The sequence below is a fragment of the Oculina patagonica genome, chromosome 13 (genome assembly GCF_052425735.1).
Source record: "Oculina patagonica isolate OP01 chromosome 13, crgOcupat, whole genome shotgun sequence".
Classification (NCBI taxonomy): Eukaryota; Metazoa; Cnidaria; class Anthozoa; order Scleractinia; family Oculinidae; genus Oculina; species Oculina patagonica.
In genome coordinates this window covers 13,893,755-13,913,232 of record NC_135770.1, presented here as the reverse complement: position 1 = coordinate 13,913,232, position 19,478 = coordinate 13,893,755, and the positions used below count along the sequence as shown (strand labels likewise).

General features: G+C 34.9%; 1 protein-coding gene across 1 annotated transcript in view; it reads left to right on the top strand.

The window, feature by feature from the left end:
• Nucleotides 1–19,478, top strand: part of LOC144635332 (nuclear RNA export factor 1-like) — a 31,820-nt gene that overhangs the window by 2,321 nt on the left and 10,021 nt on the right. Inside the window, exons 3-14 of the mRNA XM_078494444.1 lie at nt 2,462–2,594; nt 3,412–3,495; nt 4,510–4,617; nt 5,310–5,435; nt 7,223–7,292; nt 9,788–9,876; nt 11,105–11,212; nt 14,050–14,165; nt 15,014–15,050; nt 16,887–16,955; nt 17,105–17,160; nt 18,538–18,598. Coding sequence (XP_078350570.1) covers nt 2,462–2,594; nt 3,412–3,495; nt 4,510–4,617; nt 5,310–5,435; nt 7,223–7,292; nt 9,788–9,876; nt 11,105–11,212; nt 14,050–14,165; nt 15,014–15,050; nt 16,887–16,955; nt 17,105–17,160; nt 18,538–18,598 — 1,057 coding nt within the window. The remainder of the gene's footprint in view (nt 1–2,461; nt 2,595–3,411; nt 3,496–4,509; nt 4,618–5,309; nt 5,436–7,222; nt 7,293–9,787; nt 9,877–11,104; nt 11,213–14,049; nt 14,166–15,013; nt 15,051–16,886; nt 16,956–17,104; nt 17,161–18,537; nt 18,599–19,478) is intronic.

Genomic DNA, 19,478 nt, shown 5'->3' with positions numbered 1-19,478 from the left:
CCATGAAGTGGTTTGTTTTAAGAATTCCTTTTGAACTATCACAACAATGCAGGGTCCGAAATTAAATTTTTTACATCGGCGCCACCTGGCGACCGGACCGAAAGTTTTAGTCGCCAGATGGCAACTTCTGGTCGCCAATGTTTTTCGATTGACTTTCCTTTTACACTTAAAAGACTAAACACTTGTTCTTCTTGTGTATTTTTGGCCATTCATATGCTCAAAAACAGCTTACTTATACCACAAAACAACGATGACAATCACTCAAAGAAATGCTGTACCCGCCTATAAGTAGAGTCTTAAAAAGTCTTCTTTATCGAATGTTAACTCTCTAACATTTAAACGGAAAATACTTTACAGTCTTACCCAAACATTCCGCTCTTTAATAATATAAAAAACATCATTTCCACCAACTTTCTGACATATTTCGAGAGGTAGTTTTTCATTCAACACAGTGACAATAAGAACGTGTTGCGTTCGTGGAACGTCGTAGCTTAGTAGCCTGGCATGTAATTGGAAATATCTAAATCTTCCACAAAGTTTTTTGCATCTGTAGCCTTACCAGTTTCAAGTAAATGACGGAAATATTTCAGCGTGTCTGCGGACATGACATCGCCAGAATGAATATTCATTGCATGGACCATTGCATGCGAAAGAAAGCACATGTCTGGGCGCGCCTGCAATAGTGTCATGGGGAAAACCGCTGAGGAAAACAACATGGCGGCTTGCAATGTTCGAATAGTGTTGATCGCAGCTGTTGGCTGAGCTGTTGGGGAGTTTATACATTATGTAGCGAGAAATTTACTTCAGTGTTATCTCAAGGACATCACTAAGATAAAAAGTGAGTCAATAAATTGTTAAAAAACGGCTCCGAATTTTATTTTTAATCAATTTCTCTGAATACTCTTACAAAGCAACTTAGTCGCCAGTGGGCGATCAGTTGTGAAATTCTGGTCGCCAGCTCTCAATATTTAGTCGCATTGGCGACCAGGAAGGCGCAATTTCGGACCCTGCAATGGCAACATTACACTAGCATGGTTTCTACAAACCTCCAGTTGGTTAAATAGACAATATTGGTTTCTTAGCCAGATTCGATGATGCGTGGTAGTGTTAAAATGGCTACTATGATAAAATTAACATCTATCCTATCTTAGCTGTTTTAAAACAATAACAAGTAGTCTGCATAAAAAAGTAATGCTGGTTACTATTTTCAAATTTCTCTTTTTGTTTCAGAGTTATTCAAGTTTTTTTTTAATATGCAAATTAGCAGTGAAAATGATTTTAATCAAATATGAAGAAAAAGATATCTACCAATTTGTATCAGAGATGTTTGATTCTTTTCCTTAACTCTCTGCTGGATGTGTTCCACAATTTGGCAACATACTGGGCTCCAGACCTGCCTAATATCTAGGAAGCATATAAAGGTGTTATGTAGACTTCTTAAACTGGTTTGTTTGAACTGAAAATCACTATAAATCACTCCAACATGTTGGAGAGGACTGGAAAAGAGTGCCCTGGGAACATAATTTTATTGTAATCATAAGTGTGTTGCCTGCAGAACTATTTCTCTGCCAAGTTTTTATTGTCTCTGCAGAAGGCTGTTTGAGAGAGCTCTACTTGATTTAAAATTGTGTTCAGTTTATGACGTCATCATTCCCCAATGTATATTTGAAAATGAAAAAATGCCATTTTGAATCTTTTGTAGAATTCTCAATGATGCCCCAAAAATTGCAAGGTGTAGATATTTAATCAAAATAGCACTTAGAATAAGCGAGAAAACCACATGCTTGCATTTTTAAAGGGGTTTTGCTTCTTCTTTGTAATTAATATTATAACAGTCAAAAGTGTATGTACCTTATTACATCAAATTTTCGGGACACGTTAATTTGGCGATTTTGAGGTGCGCATATTTCGTAACACTTTAATTTCATGATTTTGCGAAAATTTTGTATTTTGAATCACTTTAATTTCACGTTTTTGAGTAAGACAATTTACATTTTCTTGGCATTATTATTCAACATGCCCTTGAATTAAATAAAACGACTTCATCAAAGGAACAATAACGTCAAAATTAACAAAAAATGCAAGGGCGGGACTAAATCTTTGCAATAGCAACAACAGAGCAGTTTTCACAATATCTATAAGTAGGTCATGCTTGTATGTGCATGAATTATTGTTCTTTAGTCAATTGACGACAACATCCATTTTTTCATAAAAAACTTCCTTCCTTCAGTGGTACTAAACGTATTCTTTCTTGATTATTGATATAATGTGAGTCACTTAATTTTCGTGTCATGTTATGTTCGCGACACTTTTTGTTCCCATCAATTTAATTTCGCGATTTTTTCGGAATCGCGAAATTCGTGAAATTAACGTGTCATGAAAATTTCAAGGTACATGTAGTTTCTCTTTTCCTTTATTGTAATTATTTTTATTAATTTTCTTTGCAATAAATCAAATATAGCAATCCATATAGAGGCAGGCGTCCTTCGCGCCGAGGTGACAGAGGAAGTAGTAACAGAGGTGATATCAGGTCCAGATTAGGGTCAGGCCCTGCTGGCAGGCCAGGCAATAAACCTGATTGGTACAAAGTTGTGGTAAGCTGTTAATGATATTTTTTTCAGTTATAATAACTGGAATACAGTCACATACTAACACTTCCTTATTAAGTAAGTATTTGTACTTGTGCTCCATGCCAAATAGTTGGTACACTTTACATCCAGTGCAGTTTGTGAACCACTTCCCCTCCGCTTTTTAATGTTGTACACAAACAAGGCCGTTCCAGTCGGGGGAATAGAGCAATTTTGGCAAATCTTCATTGAAGCACTCGAAGAATTCCGAATTATTTCATCCTTGGAATCAAAAACTAGCGTGTGCCCTCATGATTACTTCAAATGCAATCGTGCGTACAAATACGTCATGTTGCTAAGCAACTTCTGGGTCGATAACCACAGGCTCAGTTTTTTCTCAGAGAAGTGGTGTCACCATCAACTGGAACTTGTTCCCCCAACTGGTTCTTGCAGATAGCAAATCCAACATTGTTTTGGGGGAGGGGCTAATATCAAAGAGGTGAGGGGTAAAATGTGTCAAAGGTACCGGTATTCAAAAACTACTGACTGTCTTAACACTTCTGGCGCTCATTGTCAGTAGTGATTATGATAGCAAAGAGTTCTTCAATGTTATTTGTGGTTTAAAATGACCCTGAAATTAAATTTTGTTCTGTTCAGACACCACCATCCCTGGATTTCCAGGGTTCTTGCCCCTATCCCCACTGCCCTTCTCCACAAGAAGATTCAGCATTCTTTATGGGTGTGAATAACCCATAAAGAGTATGTTATCATTATCTACAAGCTTCAGAAATATGTAAAAAAAGAAACACTGAAGTGATTTACTCCATGTTGTTTTTACTTATAGGTCCTGGAGGGGAAGAAACATGATAAAGAATGGTTAATAAGGAAACTCCAGAATACTTGTGAAGAGCCCTTCCAGCCTGTTGATGTAAGTATTTCCAATTTCAAAGCCCAGGGCTTTTTACTTGCTAAAACCATGATCTAAATATGATAATACTAATCCGATGGTAATTTGAAAAACTATTATTTGTTTGGTGTTATAATCCTGCAAGAAAGGTTTTGCAGTCATTCTCGAGCTTATTTCTGAAAGGTCACTGTGCACAACTAAAACTTATCTCCAAGTGCAAAGTTTTCTGTGATTTTTATTGGTCCATGAAATGCCATGGTTGCATTTCTGAACTACGTGTAGGATATTGTAATTTATACTCTCAGCCAGCCATGATCACGTGGTAATATTTATTGTTCACTAGAGGTGTACACTGTACCATGCAACCCTTTCCTTTAGCAAAATTGTAACATAAAAATCATTGGCAGATTATACCTTTAATATGCAATGGTTACTGGACTGAGTGGAGTATGATTCAGGGGGTAGCCCGGCGACAATTTGGATTATGAAATTAAAACCATGAAGTTAGGACGTGTGTGAGGGAGACTATTTGTCAAAATGTTAGCAATTGACATGTAATTGGACACCCATATGATCGCACACCAATAATTTTATTATAGCGAATATCTGAAGTGAGAATTTTGTTATTGGTACAATTATACATGTGTAATTATAATAATTATATTACAATTTTTATTTAAGTATACTTTTATTTCTTACAGTGCAATGCCTTACCGTGGCCACTCAACAAACTTTTTTACAAGTGTCATCTTCTGATATTTTACATTTTCACTGCGTTTTGTTGATAAATACAATGCTACAAGTATCTATTTGATCGTATTCAACTTTGCAAGGAGGCGTGTTCGTCAAACAAATAATAATATTACGAGAGCAAAATTGTAATAAAGTTTGTTAGGTGGCTACGGGAAAGCGTGTCGCACTGTAATCAGTCTTGAAGAAGGCAAGTTTAACTTGCTGAAACATTGATTTTAGACTCAATTTATCCTCAGAAAAATCTGTAAGACAGAGCGCAACTTTTAATTTTCCTTGTTATAGTTTCACTATTTCAGAGGAGAAAGTGTAGCATTCTTTGTTGAAGAAAGTAAAGTTGCAGAGGCTCTAAAGAAAGTTAGTCACAAAATAACAGTCAAGGATGGATCAAAGGTACATGTAATGTTGGTGCACTACAACCCTTTATGGATGATTATTTATGCAGATTAAGAGAGCCTTGGAACTTAACCTTCATTTTTAACTGTGTTCTTGCTCTGCACGGAGTTCTGAACTCTTCATTATTTTTTTAGTCTTGTTGGTGACCAGTCTTGGTGAAAACTTCTACTCGGCCAAATTGTCACAGGACTTCAAATTACATAACCTGTGATGTCTATTCGCTGAAACAGGCATTACTTCATTCATAAAAATTAATGTGTTGACAATGCAACTTTCAGTTTGGCAGGGTTATGAATAAAATTGTGCTTCTTTTGAAATTTGTGTTATTTTTCCAGGAGTGACAGTCATTGATCTAACTGTAATTTTTTAAAATTAAGGTTTTTTTTTGACAAGTTTAGTGTCTAACTCTCTTGCTGTTTCATAACAGCAAGTTCAGAGATCCATCTGATTGTTAAGTTTTACAAGCTCTCAAAACATCTGGAGTCATTTTGTATATAGCATGAAACTTTCTATACACAAAGTTTTATGCTAATGAGGCAAAATGTAAATGTCAGCATAGACTTTCCTATTGAAACCTTAAATGAGGTTACCTATTGTGCTCATAAATCTAGTTAAATACCATCAGTATCATAAAATTAATCAGTGAGCATGTCACAGTTACATCTGATTTAGTTATTTCTTGTCTTCAGCTTATAGTGAGTGTTCGGCCAAGTGCTCCACCCCATAACCCATCCAGTGTTTTTCATGGTGATGCTGATGATGTCAGTGGTCCGGGTGGCAGTTCCTTGAATGATGATACAAAAAAAGTATTAAAGGTGTGTTAGTCGACATTTAACAATTCTCCTGCGAAATCACGTGGAATATCGCCTGACACTTAGATAATACTACTATAATAATACTTAGTAGAAACTCAGCTGTGTTCTATTGGAAATCCGCGAATCTGATTGGTTCTCCCACTGTTTTCTATTCGCCGATAGAAAACAGTCGCGCGCGTAGCTCTTTAAGCGGTAAATTTTCTTGATTTTTGTCTTCAAAGTGCACAATATTGTATGTTTTGGACTGCAATCCTTTAGAGTTTCTACTAAAACAATTAGACTACTTGCCCTCGTTTTCTATGAGCGATAGTCAACTCGGCTGCGCCTCGTTGACTATTTGCTCATAGAAAACTCGGGCTCGTAGTCTAATTGTTAATTATAATAACACTTGGATGATACTAATCATCCATCTTTGTTAATACCATTGTGTTACATGTAACTGTACAGTTAAACTTCCAATGAGTAGTCATTCAAAATGTCAAGCGTAGTTGGTCATGACAGGAGGTTGACACTTACACATGGTCAGACCATTCGAGGTCTCAATTTTGAGTCATATTAGGCTGTAGAAATGTCAGCCAATAATTCAAATTGAGTTATTCCCAGACTATTGTAATAGTTAAGTGACTGCATGGCAGTAAAACAATAAGACACTAAGGCATTGAGAACTAAGCAACAATGCATGCACACTGAAGTACCACATCAAACAGATGGGAAAGGGTCTGTTGTCTTTTGCAAATTTTAGTCATTAATTTTTATAAGGAATGGAACTTTATTGTCTGCCAATTTTATTTGTCTGAAAGCAACAAACAAGTATTGTGGACTGCCAGTATAACTGTCAAATAGACATATTTATATATATACTAGTTATGCAATGCTTACTTGTGGTATACAGAAAGTGTTGTGTAACTATTTTATACTGGTCATGCCATAGAAAATACTTAATTTCGTCAAGAATACAATCACAGCGCACGATGGGAAGGTTGGGTTAAACGGCTTTCCTGTATTCTGATTGGCTGTACTTTCTATGGCATGGTATAAATATCAGTATGTATGGTATATTTGAAACATGCTTATAATCATGGCATATAATTTTACTTTGGAAGATGTATATGTATAAGTGCTCGTTTTCACCAACAAAACTATCTAAAGTTTTGAATCTGTTTTAACAGGACACTTTCAGGAAGCATGGCAGAATATTTCTTGTTTTCATTAGATTATTTTATTGTTTGTTCTGTTGCGATCTAACAGACTCCAACCTTATAATCAATAACTCAGAGAACGGCAAATCAATTTCTGAGTTCTGAAGAGCAAAATTAAAGACAATTTCACTTTTTGGCTCCTTCAATTTGTTGTCCGTTCATCAATTTGAGTTATAGAGTTTGTTAATCTCCTGACTTGGGCTTATATTGCAAATTCAGAAGTTAAGGGTGCCTTTGAGGGCAAGAAACCATCTTACATTTTAGTTATTTTTTCCTCCTCCAACAAACAATCAACTTTTTGAGTTCAAATACTCAACCACCCCCCAAAAACATACAAAGTCAATGAACACCTTCGCAAGATGTTTTAAATGTTGGAGACTTAGAGGCAAAAGCTCTGTTTTGGTAAATGTTTTGGTAAGTGCTCATTACGGTCCAATAAATTACATGGGTTAAGAAAAAAGAAAAGAAAATTTCAGCCCACAAGCAGCCAGTTGCAATTTCCCTGAGGGTGGCTGCTTAATATAGGCTGGTTCTCCTGTAGTTTAATATTACTCAGTCAACTAATATCTCTATTCAACTGCTTGATAGGAGTGCCTCAGTAAGCGTTATGATGTAACTACAAAGGCACTAAATCTCTCTGACATGTTTCATGATGAAGGTAGGTCTAAAAATATTATAATTATATTATGTAAGGAAATTGCCTATGCTAATTTTTACATGTAATTTGTTTTGTCATCTGAATTCTTGGGAGGAAGACCAGTTTCCCCCCTTCTTTTGATTCTTGTTGTTAATCTGCCGACTTGTGCATAGCACTCACTTATATTGTGCAAGAAACCAACTATTATCATTATTTTTCCCTCGTCCACTAAAGATGTCAACTGTTTTGAGTTCCAAATCACAAATACTGATCCATGGAAACATATGAATTCTCAAACGATTAAGGTGGCTCAGTCAGGTTTTAAAATGACAATACCTTTCAACTTTGACCAACTGTTGTACCACCATAAAGAATCTGAGAGAAAATCGATTGAAAACTGCTGCACTAGAGGAAGAAGAAAGTTTCAAATGAGGTGATGCCATTACCATAGCAACAATGATGTCATCCCCCATTTTACAAGAGACTAAAAAACTTGTCATTGAGTCAAATGCTTTCTGGATCTTTGACCTGACATACTTATAAGGTGTACAATATGTTTGCCAGGTTTTATGTAAAACAGTTTTTGGTCTTAAATAAATTTTATGTCATCCACTAACATTTGGTGCAGAATCATTTCATTTGATTTCCGAAAACATTGACCTGAATATGATCTCGATTGGAGTGTTGAACAAGGGTAAACATAGTATTAATTTCTTATTTCAAAAGGAGATGTTTCAGAAATATCCCCTTCATCAGTTGCAATGGTCGATTTTCTCTATGGTGCGCACCTTTATGGAATCATCGTAGTTATTCATCAAACCATGAACGAGACTTAGAAACAATGAATACAGCTATTGTAATTCCCTGCAAGTGCAGGGAATTACAATAGTAATAAGCCATTAATGGTAGTAGTAATGAGCCATTAATAATATTAATAATAAGCCATTAATGGTGGTAGTAATGAGCCATTAATGGTAATAAGCCATTAATGAAAACAAACATATTTATACCTGTTATGGCATAGATGAGCTTAAGGACGTTCCACTAATTATTTATGCGCATTCTTACTGTGCATGTAATTTATGTCGCAATGTCATGCCACGCCATACATTGAGTGCGCACACTGTGAAAACTTTCTAAGCACAATATAGGGTGGGTAGCCATACCGCTCACTTCGCTTGGAGTTTGCTCTCTAAAATGGTCTGTGACCCCTACTTTTTTCTTAACAAATTACTTTTTTAATTAATATCTACATTTTGCGAGAAAATGAAAAAAATCTATAGTGGAAGTTTGTTTTTATTGTCCGACTGACGTTTGAATTACACTTTTTGAGTTTAAATTCGTTTGCCTTTTTTCAGGATCAAGTCTTACCAAAAGGATATCAACACTAAGAATTATTTACCTAACAGATGCCTTTCTACAAAGATCGTTTGCATCAGTTCACCAATCTTTGATATTTTTAACTACATTTACAAGCCTTGAAAACACTACTGAATTACGCACGCCAATTTTTTCAAAATCAGGGTAGTTTTCCACACGCTTACACTTCTGACACAAGTTACTCATTATCTAGCAGCAGTAAAAAATTTAAAAAAATCTATCAAGTAGAACATTTTGCTGTGAACATCCTTAAAAGGATGCATTTGTGCAATCTTTCTCTTTTAACGAAAATAAATAATAAGAAATCTAAATTAAATTCAAGCACCATGGGGCTAGTGTTCCAGGTCAAAAGATAAGCATCTTTTGTTGAGTTGTCTTGTTGCCATACCTCCTTTTACTCACCTCACTACAGAGTGTCTGTAGTGAGGTAAGTCTTTGATGTTGTTGTGTTTGGTAAGGTGTGTTTGGTGATGATAACATCACATCATGTGACAGTTATGTCATGATGTCAAAACAGCTGCCATGATCTACTCAACGTCAATAAAATGGTGCAATAAAACCCTAAAAAGGTGAAAATAATTGCATTAAAGTCACCTCAATTTTTAATATGTTCAGGAGATGGAGTTGCAAGACGCTATTTTTTGGTAAATGGGTTCTTAAATGCTGATTACAGTACAAGAAATATATATATATATATTTATAGCAAAATGATATGAATACATGCATTTATAACATAGGCATGAAATGCATGCAAGAGGTCTCATTTTGGAGTTGGGGCAAAAAAACCTTTTAGGCTATAATTTGGATATTGGATTTTAGGGGGTAAGATTAAAGTATAAGAACATTACACTGTACATGTAGATAAAAAAGTAACATCTTCATTGAGGGCAGTTTGCAGGTATTTTTAAACAACCTTATTATTTGGCAGAAATAGCCAAATCCCCTTTTCATTTCCTTTCTGGAACTGTCATGATTATTACTGTAATAATGTAACTATTGTAGTGTAGCACACAACTGTAAAAGTGAAAATTCTGTGGTTGTCGACATTTTGCTAGCTATGGTTGCAGGATGACCATTCCTTGAAAATGGAGTTAATAAAAAGTATTCTTGAACTAATCCTGTCTTTTTTATGCCAGTGCTGAATGCAGGCAACGTACAAGGAGTACTGTCAAGGTATTGGCTGGCATCAGGAATTGTGAGACTCCTTGGAGAGAATTGTCCAGAGGTAAATATGGCCACTTATTTTTGCTCCAGTTATAACTTTGTATTATTTTAGAGTCTTATCACTGAGTAAGTCTGTTGATCCTTGTTTATAATTACCCTTGGTACATACTGAGTCATTTCATGGCTGAGTCTGTCAGTTTTATGTCGGAATAGTCAATTTAAAAATTGAATCAGTTACATTCTATTTTTTTTACCAGATGAGTATTCAGTAAAAAAAACTCTAAACAACCTAACTTCCATTGTTGATTGTGTGATCGGTTAAAACATATTTGCTACAATCTTGGACAAAACTGTTGAAACACTTAGCAAATTTCCACTTATTTAGCCAACGGAGTTCAGTTTTACAACCCCCCCCCCCATTTCAATGTTGTTAATGCTTTAGTGTTTTTAAAACAAAGCCTGTCGAACCGCAAACCTCAAGAAACAACATTGAGTAGAGGGGAGGGGGATAAGATATTTTAACACGCAAGTTGGAAAATTTGTGATAAATGCGTGGAATTAATGTTTCAACTAGTTTTGTCCAAGATTGTAGGCTAGTTCTGAAACTATTTTAAAATGCTTAAAACCTTCTGAAACCTTCAAAGTTGCATTTTGCAACATTTTTTAAAAATCATAGCACAGTTTTGTGTCAATCGCTTCCCACATGAATTTCAAGGTACTTCTCAATTTTTTGGCAACGATTTTTGTTGCTGTACCGTCCTGTGAAGCACAAAAGGGACCTGCCAGACCAATAAACACTTGTGGGCCACCTTGAAGTCTGCACAGGCTTTCTTGAATACAATTCAAAGCTGCGAAAAGAAAATGTAGGCATGGTGCCTTGTATACTGCACTGAATGCGAACACCTTATTATAGGAAATAAATGTGGATTTTAAAAATTTGCATTAATTTAAGATGCATTAATTCTTTGTCTGCATTAATTTTTGTGACATTAATTAAGTGAAACATTCATTTCTGCTACCTTGTTTTCAGTTACAATTACCCCTAATTCTGGATCTTGTCCAGAATAGTCTACTTTCTCTGCAAACTGTATTTTGGTCCAAATACAATTTGGTCCAATGCACTGAACTTTTCTCTAGTAAATAAAATTGGTAGCTGATATTTTAACTTATACTCAGCCACACAGGTTAGTGCAACATACACTACCTGTTAGATTTAAGTTATAATTTGTAATCTTTGTATTAACTTAAATGAATATTATTGCAGTATGTTTACTTGTGGTTCTGTTTAGGTGGAGTCACTTGATTTAAGCAACAATAGACTTAAAAGCATGGATGGCTTCAAGGATCTTGCAAAACAAACACCAAGCCTGAAGCACCTTAAGATTTCCAATAATCAGGTAAGTAATATGTACAATACAATGAATATTAAATTGAAAGTTATTTTTAAAAGATGAGGTAATTTTATTTAAATATTTCTTATTTCACAGAAATTATGCCAAAAACTAACTATGATAATTTTAACCAGTTAATGACAAGACAATGTGAAATTAAAGTGAGAATAATTTCCCCTTTTTTATTTGGAAGTAATATATGGGCAATTCCATGTCATGGACGTTACAATTCAGACCAATTTTTAGAACTTTAAACTTGTATTGTCTAAGGACCAAAAAAAGTTTTACAACTTTTCATTGATGTACAAGTCTGTGCACCTTAGTGCGTTAATTTGATTATTTCCTTTTGACAGTTGACTTATTTGTGCCAGAGAAATATTGAGAAAAACTAATCTCATGGACGTTACATAAAAATCAACCACATAATTTAGTGCATTAGGATTAGTTTAAAATTCCTGTGAACTTCCGAGCATTTTCAAAATATCATCTCCATGTCAATATGATTTAGTGATTTTGTGAACTGAAAATTCTGTTTTCACCTCCATTGCCTTTGACAGTTCTTCTTGGAGACCAAAAATGTAACGTCATGGACGTTACAAAAGTTGTCATGGACGTTACACTGTGTGAATTCTTCTTCAAGTTTACCAAATAAATTAACTTTTTTTCAATTGTTGGACTCTAGCATTTGTAGTAAACAATATTTCTTGGCAGTTGGAAAGGAAATTATCTTGCTAGTTAATGTAAAACCTGTGGAATGCTCATTTAAAATTTTGAGGACATTTCATGGTCCTTACATGACATATTAGCCTACATTTCTAGCAAATCGTTTACCATGAGCTTGCTCTTTACCAACCCAAGCCTGTCTTTTGGAAGAACTGCCCACTGCTATACTGTCTAACTATTTTTGACCTTTTCTACGGACTTTGTTAGAGTTGTGACTTTTTTTCAACATTTTTACAAAAAGTGTAACATCCATGAAATAGTGTCCATGACCAACTTTTGTTGCAGTCAGTTAAAAAATGTTACAGTTTATAAGAGTTTTGTTTTCATCAAAATGTTTCTTTTTGATAAGTAACAAAGCAGCAGAAGTATTTTAAGAATCCTTCAAATAATAACTTAAGGAGAGAAAAAAAATGCACAAAATTACATGGACGTTACGTAACATCCATGACAGAACTTTACTTCGATGTTACTATTTTTTAAAAATATTTTGGATGAAGTCTTTATCAGTTATTTGTCAACACTAATGAGAGAATTTTCCTCATATAATTGTTTGTATTCATTAGCATTTTAAAAGTATGATTTTTGTTAGTTAAAAATGTGCATCACAGACATTGTAAATTATTAAGAAGGTAAACCTGTACTTTGGGGACCCCCCTAAAAACACTGTTGTCACAGACAAAGTAAAAGTTTCTGTATACTATAACATATATACAATGCAGCACAGGTAATTATTCCATCTGAAATGTCTTTTGAAAAATCTTGATTTTTACACCTCTCATGTGGAATTGCCCATATATGGATGCGAGTAGTGATCATTAAAGCAATTGAAATAAAGAAACCTGAAAAAATCAGGGCTCCAACAGGAATCGAACCAACCTGTGCGCTCCGAAACTTTAATATTGCTTTTGTCGTTCTTGCATCTAACCCTAACTTTAAGTGCGACCAAAAGTCGCCCAAGAGCCAACTAAACAAGACAGTGTCATCTGTAAGATTCCATGTGAATGCAGCAAAGTATATATCAGGGAAACAGGGAGAGCAGTGCAAGAAAGGATAAAAGAATGTTCACGACATAGATATACAGCTTGCTTGTACGCAAACCTCTGTGGTTACAGAGCACTTTAACTCAACAGGGCATCTCCCATATTAAGTTTATTGATTGTGATCCTCAATGGTACACATGTCAATAAAGATGGTAGAATCAAAATTCCTAAAGCTTGGATACCTACATTCAAACAGCACAACAGCCATTCACCAACCAAGCAGGCCTATGATGAAACAACATCTAATAGTTAAAATAGTAAAGAATATCAAAATGCACCAATAGCAGTGAACCAATATGCTACAAATAGTGACAGGTAAACAATTGACCTCATCGCCTAATAAAGACTAGTGGTATTGCAGTTAAAATGCCGCAACCGCGATCAACAACTCAACTCCATCATGAGACAAACAAATAAATTTCACATGTCCAGAATTTGTGGACCTCTGAGTCCGGGATTACAATGTCCTGCTGAACATTGACCGTAGAAGCGAAGGCAAGGATTACAAAGAAAATGAATGGAGAAAAAAATGTTTAATTAAAAACTTCTTGACAAATTAACAAATTTAAAAATATGCAAGCAGAACACAATAGACTGGTGTATTAAGAACCACACTGTACAAAAATTGAAGTGCAGAAGTACTTCAAATTTCATGTGTATTCATGAACATGTTCTGCGAACAATGTTTGAGACCAAAATTATAAGGCATATAGGATGAATATTGTCCAGATTTTATAATGACATACTGTTCTGTTTTTTTTTTCAATAAGTCCAATATTGCTTATTGTAAATATTAAATAATGTTAAAAGGTATCTTCTTAAATAGAACCTTTAGAAACTACCAGGAACTCAGGGGTTCTCTGCATTTAGGCATGCATGTTATGGTATTGTGCTAAAGTAATGCAAACGAATTTGTCCAATATTCGGCTTTTTGGAGCATTTTTATGAAAAATTTGCAATCTTTTCTAGAAGCAAATATGCTGCTAAGTGCTTTGTGCTTTTGGTCTTAAAATTTTGAAAACTGGTAGGTTGGCTCTTTGCTAACTCCTCGTTATATCTGTAATATGTTTTATTTTGTAGCTTAGAGCAGTGGAAGACCTGGATAAGATTAAAACACTGACACAGCTTGTTACCATAGAGCTGGATGGTAATCCTCTTTGTGACATGTTTGAAGACAAGGGAAGTGCCTATATCAAGTATGTTTGATTATTTCACACACTAGTTACTACCAGAGTTCTCTAAAAGCAAATAGCAGACTGTTGATGGGCAAACTGAAGCAAGATGAATTTCCAACAAAAAAATTAATGAACAGTTAACTGAAAAGTAATGCTTTCAAGGCAACTGTAACATTTTGGTGATGTATTTTAACACTAGGGTAATATTTGCACATATACGCTTTGCCAACCTGTATTTTGTAGAATTTAATAATAATAATAATAATAATAATACTTTATTTATATAGCGCTATTTCTATCTCTAACCAATAGCGCTTTACAAGTTATTTACAATTAAAAATTACATATCTATATTAAAAAAAGTTACAATTTGTATATAATAAAAAGAATAAAAGATCAATAAAAGAATTAAAACGAATAAAAAGACTAACTAATTCACCTAAGTTAATTGTAAAAATACACTAAATTATAAAAATATCTAACTAAAAGCTTTCCTAAAAAGATGTGTCTTTAGTTTGCGCTTAAACTCTGAAATGCCATTGCACGATCGAATTTCTAAAGGTAAGGCATTCCAGAGTTGTGGCGAGGCTACAGAAAAAGCTCGAAATCCGTAGCTGCGCAAATTATAGGCGACGTCATCCAAGCGATGGCCATTCATGGAACGTAGATTACGTCTCGGAACATATCTCTTGATCATATCAGACAGATAAGTTGGGGCTAAGCCCATCAAACACTTGAATGTTATGTAATGTAATAATGATATAACAATATGTATATGTATATATATATGTAAATATAATGTTATGTAATAATGATATAACAACACAAGTTTTTAATACTTTAATCTTTTGCTCTTTTGTTGAATTTAGTGCTATCAGAAGCAAGTTTCCTAAAGTAATATCTCTGGTAAGGGAAATATTTCTTCCATCTTGATAACTTTCTCTTCAGTATTTTGTTTTTGCTTTATTCAGTTTCTTTTACTGTTAAGTTCCTCATATTCTTTTGCCGCTAGTACAGTAATTTAACATAATACACTAGCTACCCAGGTTGTCACAGGTCAGGAAATGGTCAGGAGAAAATTAAAATTCTTGAAGAACAGGGAATTTCATCTTGAGTAAGAGGAAACTGACAAATTTTGAAGAAAATTCAGGGAAAATTAAAATTATAACACCACTGATTTAATACCATTGACAGCTGGAAGAAACATTTCGAGTCAATGTGATCTCAGTTTTTTCGACTTTTTTGCTTGTTATCAAGCAAAAAAACGAGATATGTGGATAACTAATTCCCTCTCTTGCCGCATATGTGTTCACTCCCAAGGGACTGCTTTAATTTCTCAAGGGAATACTTTCCGCTGTGGGTGATCAAAGTGTGTGACTTGTTAAGTGTCACTCTGTAGTTGTGCTTCAACACTTCCGTTCTTGTAGAAAAAACACGACTTGTCAAATTTACAAACGTTATATAACAATATTAAAAACGTGAGTAGCCCAAATCTTACGTGACATAACCATTAAAGAATGTGAGGGGTTCAGCGCTCGAGGGCTACGAAGTTTCAAACGATTAAGAACGCAATTTGTACTGGTACAAGTCTTTAGGCGCTAATATTAATTTAACCTAAAACGATTAACAACACAAATTTGTACTGGCACAAGTCTTTCACACACTAAAACGTTGCTAATAGTAAACCAAAGGGAACTCATTTCGTGACAATTGATTATTTCTGCTGAGTTGCACAATTTAGAATTACAACATTATTCAATGCAGGTGTGAAGTGATATTTACAAGTGTTTTGTAGCCTGTTGTGAAATTACTTCCGGTGGAAGCAATAAACGCTAAAAGTTTTTGCTTCTGTTCAGAAGTTAATGCATCGCCATTAGAAAAAAAAACAGCCTTCGCTTCTACGGTCAATGTTTTAGTGGAAATGTAGTCATAAAAAATGGCATGTGTAGCCGTAGGGTAAAGAATAACGTGAGGAGAAGCGGCTTTTGGTAATATCCAAACGAAAATTTACTTCTCAATGTGGGGTTAAGATTGCGTGACAAGACAAAAGGTAACTCTGTCGTGCGTAACCTTTATTGGGAACCCTGCATTAAGCCGAGTAAAAATCTTTCTAACTCGAAAGGAACAACATAACTATTTCGATTAAAGGCAAACGTCAAAGTTTACCATTTTTAACCAAGCCAAAGTATATGACAAATACCACAGCATTTCCTCTGCAAAAATAAAAAAAAAATGCTTGAACTGAAAGATGTTTGAATTCTTCCATGATATGTTCGAACAACAATGCCCGGGATAAACCTTCTACTTAAAATAACTTCATGCAAAAAAGTTGATATCTCAAAGAGATATTTGATTTGGACCTTTTAAGACGTATAGGCCACTACTATATCTGCCTTTTTTTATTTATTTGGTCAGGGAAAATTTTTTTTTATCAGAAAACGTCAGGGAATTTTGAAAACTGATGTCTGTGGCAGCCACAATCTACTTAACGAAGTTCAGTTCAGGAGATAACTGTTCTACATACATTCTACATACCTTTATTTAGGATATGTATAATAAGGAGACTAACTATATGTGTAATCAAAAGGAAGTTTTGTGATACTGTTTCACTGCATGATCTGCTTGTGTTACAAAACAAACTCTGCAGTATTGGAAAAGGAATTTTATTGGAATTTACTTATTAAGGTTTATAATGATTGTTAGGTAAAGGGGTCTACACAAAAGCCTTTCTTATTTCTGCAGGATGGCCATGAACTTCCTCCACCAATAGGATTTGACCTTCCTTCGGAAGAATCTCTTCCTTCATCAAAGGTAGACAATATTTTTCTGTGTGCATGAGTTCATTGATTTTTAATGACAAAATTACTCTTAATCATTTGTGCCCAAAACTTATACTAGACAAAATCCTTGTTAAGTTTTAAATCTGTAGGTTATTGAGAAAAATATTTTTGTATTTGTAGGAAAGTTTCCTTGGTGATCCGGCAATTAAAGAGTTGGTACTACAATTCCTTGAGCAGTATGTATTTTTACTTTATTTTTTTTTACACAATGGAAACCTTCAAGATTGCGACAGATTAAAACAAAATATTTGCTTTAGTGAAGCTACATGTAAGTGATAGTTGGAATATACTGTTATGGAAAGTGCCAGGTACTGTATTGTTCCTTGCTGTATACTAGGAGCTTATAAAAACTAATAATAGCAAAAGAATGCTGCAGGTTTGCCTTTTTTTCAGTACAGTTACAGAAAGTTTTCCTTGGTAGACTCGTGAATTGTGCTGAATTTTTTACAGATAAATACAAGGACAGGTTGATATGAGCTAAAAACCCAAACCACACATATGATGTCTAAGAACATTTAATGGATAAATTAGAGCTGCTTTTAATTTGTTTTGCCATAAAAATTTGCTGCTTGTTGATTATAGTGGTAGTGGTTAAGTATGATTTTGTGTGATGTTCTTTAGCTGTGGCTCACCAGATGTTCGAAGCAGTTATATCCATTCCTATTTGTATCATCAGAAGTAGTAACTCAAAGAAGTTCTAAAGATAATGTCCCTTTGCTTAAGGAAACATTTGCTGTATAAAAGCAGTTAAAATACCAGTGGAACATGTATATAGTGCTGAATGTTTAGCACAAAATTGTATTAAATGGTTTTGGCTGGGTCAGACCAAGCATGAGATGGGGTGGTACAAGCTATTAGAAGTATCAAACCCCAGCTGGTCTGTTTAAACCCATGACAGGGACATAAAGCAGATCGTCCGTCTGCAAGAAGTGCCTATGTCTCTCAAAAGCATTCAAAGTGTGGAGGTGTTAATACTGCTAGTCATCAATTCTCAATGAATGTATACAGTACCAGGTGAAGTCACCATGTGTCACTAATGGATGTTTAACGACTGCTTTGTCTATATGTTTGTGGTAAGTATACATCTTGCTACTACCACTATTAACAACTGCAGCAGCAACAATGTTAACCACTAATGCTCCTCTGGTTGAGTGTTTAAAGTTGATTTGTAATTTCACAAATTTGTGTTAAAGCTCTAGTCACCTGTCCTTTTAATTTGTCAAAGGGTTCATTGCCTTATACTGAATGAAAAGAAGTAATTGGCTTGAAATTGAACTGCAAATTTGAAAGCCACTTTGTTACATGTGGTGGTGTGCTGTTTATATTTTTTTTTAATCCTAACATACAGCTTGACTTGGTGATCATGTTCTTTACAGTGCTTTTGTTTATCACCCAGTTTCTTTGTACAGTTCTTTCCTAAACATAACTCAAAACACTGTGTGTTGCAAAAAGTATTGTTTTAAAACCGTCCCTATACAGGGCACAGTAGGTAATCATTTGTAGGAAAATGAGCATTCAGCTGTATGTCTTGCATGGTTCATTGAACGTTTCAGGTATTTTAAGGTCTATGACACAGAAGATAGACAGGGTCTCCTAGAAGCCTACCATGATCAGGTTGGTCAGTGAAATGAATGAGTGTAACCAATATGTGAGTTAGTGATCGCGAGGCAGCGAGCCAGACAAGGCGCAGGAAACTGCAGGCCAGTGTACCGGCATGCAGGCTATAAAGCAAAAATGCAAACCTCTTTTTTCATTAAATCCTGGTGCCTGCAAAATATTGTTCAAATAAAATTTTGTTCTAGCTCCACACACTGGAGTAAGTAAGTCTCTATACTTGCAGGTAGTCTGGTGCTTTTACGACTCTGCCATAATGAGTCCACACTTCATTTACTGGTGTTGTATTGCACTTTGCTTCACTGTTGACTGACCTTTCCATGAACTGAGGTCTTCCTTGTTTTCTTTGTTGTAGTTGACTGGTTCTGCACAATCGTGAGTCTGGTACAGGAGTATGATTGTTGGTTTTGTTGTTGTTGTTGTTGTCATATGTTGAGGGTCTGTGTTCACAGGGTCCCCTATACCTCTTTGCAAAATGGAATCACGTAAAAATGTTTGGTTTTCCACGCATCACAAATAATTCTGAAAATGTTTTCATGTTCACGCAAAAATCTTGGCGATCCCTGTTTAGACTGTTACGCTCTGAAGGTGTAAGACTGGGTATTGTGTCTGTCAAGATCACACATGCAGCAAAATAGCTGACAAAAGTTTCATCTTTTTAAAACCCAACCACAGAGCTAAAACAAAGACAAACATTTACAAGAACTACCTGACGTGACGATTTCGAGAGCAGAACTCCAACCAACAAGTACAATTTATTCGAACTCACTTAAACAACTGTTACGTGTATGATAGACTTGTTTATCACGATTAAATACAATAGGCGGAAATGCTAGCCAAGCCCAAAAGATATATGTACCGACACAACCGCAAGTAGCTG